At 43.7% G+C, this 9976-nt stretch overlaps 1 protein-coding gene across 1 annotated transcript; it reads left to right on the top strand.

The window, feature by feature from the left end:
* The first annotated feature begins 665 nt into the window (after nucleotides 1–665).
* On the top strand, nucleotides 666–5340 carry LOC147630733 (pentatricopeptide repeat-containing protein At5g27110-like). The gene is made up of 2 exons (XM_086810714.1): nucleotides 666–5115; nucleotides 5259–5340. Exon 1 carries the CDS (start codon nucleotides 969–971, stop codon nucleotides 4368–4370), a length of 3402 nt encoding a protein of 1133 aa, XP_086666840.1. The 5' UTR covers nucleotides 666–968; the 3' UTR covers nucleotides 4371–5115; nucleotides 5259–5340.
* The last annotated feature ends 4636 nt before the right edge of the window (nucleotides 5341–9976 follow it).

Below are 9976 nucleotides of genomic sequence, written 5' to 3'. Positions count from 1 at the left end.
CTCGGGCAGATGCACTCACAACACTAAACCATACGAGCATGGGATCTACGGTGGGAAACTGGGGGCATAAATTGCGATGCGCAAGCAACCATCCGATTGGATTGGGGGCCTAGTTTACTTTTTGAGTAACCCAAGGCGACGGGCGGTGGGGTGTGATTCTGACCTTTTGGGTCACCGGAAAACTAAAAAGACAAAAATATATATTGTTTATTGAGCCTTTTTTACGTGATGTAGCCTATAGCCTAGTGGAAGTACCTTTGGCTCTAATTGTGAGGGTCATGGGTTCGAGTCGTCCCACATAGTCAGAAAGTAAACCCAAGCACCAGTAAACCAGGGGGTGCCCAGGTTTACTTTCGAAAAGTGGGTGGAGTCCACAAAACCCGAGCATAGGGGGTAGGCATGGAGACTTAAAAATTTTCAAAGTAAAAGTGTAGAGCATGGGGGTAGGCATGGAGACTTCAAAATTTTCTAAGTAAAAGTGTCTAGCATAAAATGAGTTTTGAACTCAATACTTGAGCTAGCTATCCTTTCAAAAACTGTATATGATTAAAAATATTGGCTCAAAAAGTAAACCTGGCCCATCGCCACTGTATTCCGGCGGGAATCGAAGTGCGCACCGGCTGCCCATTGCCCAAACTGTGCAGCGACCCGGCCCATCCTACAGTCCCACCTTAGATCCCATGTCTCCCACTTCATTAAATGCCCCTCTGAGTCCTTGTGTAACTCGACTCTCGAGGCCCTGAAGGAGCCGAATCGTTAAGTGACACGTCAGTCTGTGCAGCAACACAGAAATGGCATTCGTGAGGCATTTTAGACACAATATCGTGCGAGCTTTTGCATTTCCGTTGGTGCAGGAGCGAGCATGGGCGGCGAGATGAAAGTGGCTGGAAAAGGTCTTGCCACTTCCAAGCAATACAGAATCGCATGGGCTCAACAGGGCATAAAGGCACGCCAACCCTTCACCCACAATGAAGAAAATCTTGCAGAGTCCTCCATCAGGTAGCAAGTCCATACCATGGCACAGGGGGAGCATGATTGTGGTCTTCCTTTATCATTACACAAGCTACAAGCTTGCAGAGTCCTCCATTAGGTATCATCGAGTCCATACCATGGCACAAGGGGAGCATGATTGTGGTCTTGGTTTATCATTACACAAGATACACACCTCTCTACATGAATGCACAAGAAAAAAAGACCTCACGCATACCAGAAGCCTGCAATCTTTGATAGCCAGCAATGGCCTTCATTCATTATCTATATGGGGGGACCACCTTATCCGTCTGTTTACGCTGTGTGGGAGCTTGCAGGAGGCAAACCAAGTGTTTCCCAAGGTCTCAAAACCCACCGTATATACATGGCATGCACTCATTGCAGCACACATCAAGTTTGGAGAATGTGAGAAGGCGTTGAAGTTGTATTGCGTGATGCAACGGGCGGCAATAGAGCCTGACAAAGTCACATTTCTGTGCATTTTAAAAGCATGCAGCTCTATGGGTGTGATGACTCATGGCATGCTGATACATGATAAAATCATCAGAAGTGGACTCGAACCAAATATTGTTGTTGCCAACACTCTGATTGATATGTATGCTAAATGTGCATGTGTGGATGAGGCACGTCATGTGTTCGACGAGTTGCCGATTCGAAGCGTGGTATCATGGGGAGCAATGATTGGAGGATATGTTCAGAATGGGCATAGTTTTTGTGCTTTCGGACTTTTTGAGGACATGCAGCAGGAGAAATTTAAACCCAACAACGTGATCGTTTCTTGCATTTTGAAGGCATGTGGCTCTTTAGGAGCACTTTGGCAGGGCATGTCTTTACATGACTTGGCCATTAAGGGTTATCTTGAATCAGAAATCTTAGTTGACAGTGCCCTCATAAATATGTATGCAAAATGTAAGAGCTTGCAGGAAGCACAGAAAGTCTTTGATGGAATGAAACACAGAGATTTGAAATCATGGGGTGCAATGATAGCAGGTTACGCCCAGCATGGTCCCAGCATTTCTGCTCTTCAACTTTTTGAGAAAATGCAACAGAAGGGACTAAAACCAGACAGAGTAATCTATATGTGCCTGTCAAAAGCTTGTCAAAGCATGGGATCTGCAAGGGAGGGCAAGCTGATACATGAGCAGATCATCAAAGAGGGGTTTGAAAGACACGTAGTAATAGGGAATACTCTTATTGACATGCATGCCATGTGTGGGAGCATAGATGAGGCTCGCAATGTGTTTGATCGAATGCCGAATAGAGATGTGGTTTCGTGGGCAGCAATGATTGCAGGATATGTGCAACATGAATGCAACCTTTCTGCTCTAAAGCTTTTTGGCTGGATGCAACAGGAGGGTTTAGAGCCAGACAAAATTACTTATTTGTGGGTTTTGAAACCTTGTGGAAATGCAGGGCATTTAGAGAAGGGAAGATTTATACACAATCAGATCCTTAGAAAAGGATTTGATTCAGATATCATGGTAGGCAGCGCTCTTGTTGACATGTATGCTAGTGGTGGAAGTTTAGAAGAGGCACACACAGTCTTCAATAGATTGCCTGGTCAAAATATGGTGTCTTGGGGTGCGATGATTTCAGGTTATGTGCAGCATGGGCATGACCTTCCTGCTCTTGAGCTTTTCAAGAGAATGCAGGAGGAAGGTATAAAGCCGGATGAATCTTTAAGTGTGTCTCTCTTAAGAGCATGTGGAAGAGTGGGAGCTATAGATGAGGGCCAACTGATACATAAGCAATTGAGAGATGATGGAGCTGAGCTGGATACAATTGTTGCAAACACCCTAATAGACATGTATTCTAAATGTGGGTACATATCAGAGGCATGCAAAGTTTTTGATGAATTGTCGATCAAAAATGTGCTTTGTTGGGGTGCCATGATTGCAGGATATGTAGAGTGTGACTGTATTCATCTGGCTCTTTCTCTTCTTGAGAAAATGCAACAAGAGGGCATACAGCCAGACAAAACAATATACATAAGTATCTGTAAAGCTTATGGGAGCATTAGAGCCATAGGACAGGGCAGATTAGTTCATGGCGTTGTGATAAAGGCTGGGCTTGAATCATGCTTGGTGGTTGGGAGTGCCCTTATTGACATGTATGCGAGGTGTGCAAGCTTGAAGGAGGCACAAAATGTGTTTGCCAACTTGCCAAATCCAGATGTAGTGTGTTGGGGCGCATTGCTTGCTGGCTATACCCAGCATGGGTATGGTATAACTGTTCTTGAGCTGTTCAAGAAGATGCAAGACACAGGAGTCGAGCCAGATAGAGTGCTGTTTTTATGTGTGTTGAAAGCATGTGGTAGTGCTGGAAGCATAGAGCAGGGTAGGTTAATACACCAACAAATTGTTGATGGTGATCTTGAAGGAGATGTGGTCGTGGTTACTGCTCTTGTTGATATGTATGGTAAGTGTGGGAGCCTCAAGGAGGCACACACTCTTCTTGATAAACTGCAAAGTTTGAATGCCGTGTCATGTGGATCACTGATCTCGAGTTATGTCCAACATGGGCATGGACTCCCAGCTCTTGAACTGTTTGAGACAATGCAAGATAAGGGCATGAAGCCAGGGAAGGCTACCTTCTTGTGCTCCTTGAAAGCATGCAGCAATATTGGAGCCATAGAACAGGGCAGGTTGATTCATGACCAAGTAGTCAAAAGTGAGCTTGAAGCAGATGTGGCTGTTGGGAACACCCTCATTGACATGTATGCTAAATGCGGGGGCCCAGAGGAGGCACACAAGGTGTTCGATGGATTACCCGACCGAGATGTTGTGTCATGGAGTGCCACTATTGCTGCCTATGCCTCTCATGGAAAGTGGGAGATGGTTATTCAGTGTTTGAAATCCATGCAAAACCATGGCATGAAGCCAGATGACTCACTATTCATCAGCATTCTCTCTGCTTGCAGTCATAATGGGCTACTTGAGGAGGGCTGCCAGCATTTCATGCGAATGAAAGGAGAGCATGGTCTGGCACCTAGAATTGATCACTACAACTGTGTTATTGACATTCTTGGCCGTGGGGGCCGCTTGAAAGAGGCTGAAGATTTGCTGAAGACCATGCCGGTTACACCTAATCTCGTGGGGTGGTTATCTTTGCTCACAGGTTGCAGGTTGTACGGAAATAACGAGCTAGGGGGACAATGCTTTGATGAAATTAAGCAGCTGGATTACAATGATGCTTCTGGCTACATGCTCCTGTCAAACCTCTGTGCGGATTCCCATCAGTTTCACGAGGTCGATGAACTACAAAACTTGCGAGCGTGTGTAGGTGCTTTGAAGAAGCCAGGAGTGGCTTGGATTGAAGTTGATGATTATGTGCATGAGTTCATTGTGGGAAGAAAGTCTCTTGTGGAAAGTGGTGAATAAGTTCAAGAGAACAAGCTGTTATGTGAAGGGGGAAGGATTTGTTCCATCGGTAGACATAGTTTTGGAGGCAACAACCACAGCTAGTGGCACAGAAATGGGTTTGTTAGGCCACTTTGAGAGCTTTGCGGACCTTTGGGCTTGTAAGTACTCACAAGGGCAAAATCTTGTTGGCAACCTAGAAGCAAGCCATGTGTTGAAAACTGACACAATGAGTGGCTGAATATTGTCCGTGTAACTATAGTGAGATTGTACTCTGAGCAGATGTCTCAGTCTTCTTCACCTTGAGGTAAGGCAGTTCAGAGATATATGGCTAAGAGCCTCGCGGTGCGAGGGTGGGGAGGGGCATCCATACAGCAGAGAAAACTCTTTTTAAAAGGCTATAGAGGGGACAACCGGAGAGGATTAGGGAGGAACCCTCTCTAGGAAGGTGAAGAAGCCTTAGGAAATTTCGGGTAACAACCGCCTGCTGAAATCAGGATTGATGCAGTGATTGGGACAAGATGCCCCTTGGATCAGATGCCCGTAAGCAGGCACACAGATGCATTGGGTCATCATCTGTTGGAGGCAGCATGCTGTGACACCAGACCCGTCCCTGACTCCAAAGGTTCCCTAAGCACACACAGGGGTGCATGTGAACATGTGCCTACGGCTGCTTGCACATGTCAGTGGGCCTAAGCCCACGCCCATGCCCACACACATGCATGCCTGCTTGCACGTATGTGCATACACCACGCAAGGTACACAGGTACACACATTTTTTATTTTTTTTTGGTGTGAAACCACTATTTTATCTTATATTCGAGAACCCTCAAAGTGAGAGGCTCTCATTAAAGTACATCTAAAAACAGTGGAAAATACTTCATAGTTCTGCTGATCAATCTGCTGCAGGTGATCTGCTGCAGCTGAAAACTGTCATGCAATGACTGACATAATGATCGACGGAAGTATACATACTTGTCGATTCCATTTCCATTGTTTTATTTCTGGGGATGGTTTGTGTTTATATGTTTGTTGCTTTTGTGTGATTGCATGGTGATATCATAACAGGAGAAGTTGGCATAGGAAGGAGCTGATTTTCAAATTGAAAGAGGGGCAAGCAGCCCCCCCTTCAATTCTGATTTTTTTAAAAGAAAGAAAAGGTGCCTGATTTTGTTGGCGTGTATCCTCCAATTCATCTTCCTGTTGGACCAAGATTGGGACTAAATGCATCTGAATTTTATCATCATGCTAACTATTTCTAGTTCTATTGGCAAGCAGAGGATACTTGCCTATTTCGCATATTCTTGTCTCCGTGCATGGATTCATTGCTGAGATGCATGCTTGTAAAAGATGAATAACTTTTAAATCATTGATCTCTACCCCTGAGGGTATGTTGTCGGTGTCTTTGATTGCTGCATCGATGGAAGCCCTTGAACTTGTAGGTTAAGAGTGGTTGTCTGTATCGATGGGATTGCAAAGTGAGTCTCCAAGGTCTTTCTAAAAGTGAGCCTGCATTGCTTCCATCTGGGTTTGCATCGCTTATTGCCATGGAGAGAGGACTGGCTCAACTTCAAGAATATGTTCTTCGACCATGGCTTGCCGAATCATGCGTCATTGGGTCTGGCCTTCGAGTCGCAATGCAACTCCTCAATGTGTGCGCGCTAGCTCATTTGTCGCGTCCTGATTCCGTAGTCACACCGGAATGATCCATAGCTATGGGGGTGAAGAAAGAATTATGTATGCCTAGATGGAGAAAGAATTATCTATGCCTAGATGGATACAAGAGATGGATACAAGAAGAGAATGGCCTTTGTGGTGGTTGTCTCTCACAAAAGGTGGATGAAGAAGATAATGAGAGGAAGCAATCTATAAGCAAACCTATTCAAGCAGACAAACCATCTAGCATGCAAGAATCCAATAGAACACATGCAAGCAAGAGTAGAGAAGAGGAGCTTACAAGTATTCTATTGTAAGCGAATGAATGCGTATTTCTTATTATCAAAATTGTCTTATATATAAGTGACTAGTGTTCACACTAGGCTACACAAAACTTAAAAATGGTCTAGTCATTATTACTAGTCTTAAGCAAATATGTATATGAAATCCTTGGACTTTCGTTATTTGCCATTAGGCTCATGGTAAGGTTGCTTTATATGTTTCAGCACTGCCTTACAAAAGATTGGTGCCTCCAATCAGACCCCACATTACTGAATGTAATTGGAAAGGTGAAAGTTGGCCTTCCATGTCGTCATAGTCATGATAACGTTTTCTTCAAGGTGATTGGTGAGGACTTTATTTTGTCCTCTTTAGAGGTATCGCCTTCTAGGGAAGGACCAATGTACAATATCCCTTACACATTGGCATGTCCTAGCCCACCTCATAGAGTATGAACCTAGGGAAGGATTAGTGCACATCCTTTACACATTGGCAGGTCCTAGCCCATGTCATAGTGAGTATGAACCTAGCAAGTGTGAATACTGTCCACATGACATAACAAGCCTCATAGCCCTTTATTAGAAAATTCCTAGTTGTGGAGACTTATTCGATTGGATGAATTGGCCTACATAATTGACCTTAAACAAACCTAAAGAGGCAGAAGATGAGTTGTGTCCTTTGAGCACCCTCCCTGCAAAACCAACAAGCAGTCCCAAAAGCTCCCATGAACAAGTTGAGACATTATTTTAAAAGCAATGAAATGAATGTCATGCTACCTTTTGTGTACAAAGGTCTGACAGTCTTCTGCACAAACTTGGATGGTGGTGTCAGCATAATCACCAAGGATTGTTGGAAAGCCTGGGGAATCCCATCAAAGCCGTATAGGCACAAGCCTCGTTGTTAAGATTGTCAATAGGAACATAACTAAACCCTTAGGCATCCTCTAAGATGCATAGATCAAGACCTGTAGACTAAGTTTCCACCACACATTCATGGTGATAAATTTTCAGAGAAGAGGGTCTTACACGATGATCCTCAAAATGCCTTATATGAGGGAAGGAAGATTGGATTATGATTGGGAAACCAAAGGCAACCAGTCCTTGAAGATAAACCTGAAGATAAGGAAGACTCATTCTATAGGTCGAGGCTCTTTTTGCCAATGATTCTAATACAACTATCTTGTACTTTGGTCAACTATGTAAAGATAAATGAACATTGCAAGCCTCTTCTAGAGCCTGACAACTTTGAGGATAAGTTCCATGTCTTGTCAACCATGGACACTCTTTCGCAAAAGCTTGGAACAATATTTCAAAGATCAGAGATGAGACATAAATAACCTCTGAATGCAATGAACTTACTAATGAACTAAGGCTACTAAAACAAGTCTACATATAGTACCCATGGTTAGCATAGACATAGGCTGGCCACGTCAGCTAATCCACGACTTGGTCCAAATGACCAACCAAGCATATCATCTAACTGGGTCTATATTAGACTATAGCAAAGTTCTATAGGGATTTTATACATCTCCCATGACCATTTGAGACTCTTTAGACCCACAAATGGGCCTTGTGACGTCAGAACATTGTGTCCTTGGTTTGTTGTCCATCACTCTCACTAATGCGGTCACATAGCTCGCACAACCATGCATCCTACTTGGAAGAGAGCCAAGTTTGCATTAGTCGTCTCTCTTAACTATTATATGGCCACACTTGGCCACCATCCACCAATGGGTGCTCACCACAATGGTACTCCTCATATAAAGGGGGCCTTATCACTTGTAGAAACAACACAAGGGTGGAGCATTGAGCAAATGTTTTTCCAACACAATGCATCCATTCCATAGTGTCTAATTATCATGCATGATGTGCCATCTCCTGAAGAGCCCATGTGCAAAGTGCGGATGTAAAATAGATCATTTTAAATGTTGATCAATTTGCAAATCCCACCATGATGAATGATGTTGTGATGGACCATGCAAAGACATGGATCCATGAAGAAAGCTTAGCCAACATGAGGGCTACCTACTAAGCCCTGAGAGCAAGCCCATTTTGGTTGCCACTTATAACCCAATCAACATGGTGATTTTCTGCTATCATATTGTGGCCTAAATAGAAGAGCAAAAGGTGACCAACGTAATGTTTTTCACAACTCTTCCAGTGGCTTGTCCCACTTTTGACAGAATAATGGAGGGAGATGAGGCTTATGAATTCATTGAGGAACTCGCAAGGTAGATGGACAAGAAAATCCCATCAAGTGGTTCCAGCTCTGAAGTATCAGGTGAAGGGGCAAACAAGGAGGCTAGAGACACCAGCAAGGATCCATAAGAACATGACAAGGAGCCACCCTCAGGGGGCACCATCAAAGTGTAGCCCAAAGAAATTGAGACTTTCCAAGAAACAATATGACTCAGCAAGAGGGTCAGCCTAAGGAGATAGAGTTTTCAGATCTCCCCATGACCATGCTTTTGTGGAAACACCACAGCCGATAAAGGCCAGCAACCTGCATGAAGAAAGAGGGGTCCCCCTTGGTGTGTAGATCAAAGAACCACACCACAATGGACGTATGACCCTCTACCTGGATAGTTTAACTTGACCAACTTATTGAGGTGGACTAGAGAATACAAGTGGAGATATCGAGAGATCTTTCCCACCTACCCCATATCTAGGATTATGATGATGTAGTCTGCGAAATCGCCAAGAAGCTTCCTTGTAGGAAACCAATCCATGGATGCATAGATTGGAAGTCCTAATTATGTAGCTATACCTTGAACATCCTTTCAAAAAATGGATACAGAATATGCTAGTTCAAGAGTGTGGGGGCTATGGAAGACCAGTCGATGATGATAGAGCTTTCAAAAGTGTAGAGATGAAGAACCAGTCAAAGTCGCAGCTCAGATACCTCTGTAATCCTAATTGTTTAGGCCATGTACTACCATGTGCTACACCAATCAACCCAATGTGCATGCCACTGCACCGGTGCATGCATTAGAAGGAGTATGAAGCAAGAAAGAAAACAAATCCTTTACTCCGTAACTTTTCAGAGTTTGAGGTATTTCCCTTTGGAATGGTTCCCATAGAGGAATGGATGTGTGAGGAACTAAGGATCAATCATCATCCTATTGATATCCTCCTTTGTTTAGAGATGTTCTCTAGATTTTCCCTTTTTTTTCAGTTGGTTCCTCCTAATCCATTAGGGGTAGTTGATTCCCATTCCCCCTTTAGATCTTCTATGAATTGGCTCTTTAATTACAGATTTTCAATTATCTATGTGGCCTCGCTGAATTTCATTTCTACCTCCATCTCCTTATTCATCAGGTAAAGGTCTCTCCAGTTCTTACAATGCCTTCCACAGTCCTCTTAATCCTAGGAGTGTAAGAGATTTTCTCATGAGGATGTAAAGGATTCCCTTGGCACAAAAGTCTATAGGGTAGGTGCTGCTTACATAACTACTCTTCCCATTCAGAACCTTTGAATATTGCTTATTGCGCGACCCTCATTTGTTAAAACACATGGTGTGAGCTTAGTTATTGAATGCATCAAGTAATGCACAAGATCATCACATAAACAATCTTACACCATTAAAGCAACACATGCCACCACTTAGATGTTAATCAGGTGTAACCAATGAGCAATGGAGTATACTCAAGGTCACCACAAATGCATCACATAGACAAATACCATTGAAGAGAG

This window comes from Cibotium barometz, chromosome 16 (genome assembly GCF_041138505.1).
Source record: "Cibotium barometz isolate CiBa-2024 chromosome 16, ASM4113850v1, whole genome shotgun sequence".
Lineage (NCBI taxonomy): Eukaryota > Viridiplantae > Streptophyta > Polypodiopsida > Cyatheales > Cibotiaceae > Cibotium > Cibotium barometz.
This window is presented reverse-complemented; position numbering and strand designations above follow the sequence as displayed.

What these genes read in the sequence shown, in the direction of transcription:
- LOC147630733 (XM_086810714.1), top strand. Translation starts at nt 969, where the DNA reads ATGAAGAAAATCTTGCAGAGTCCTCCATCAGGTAGCAAGTCCATACCA.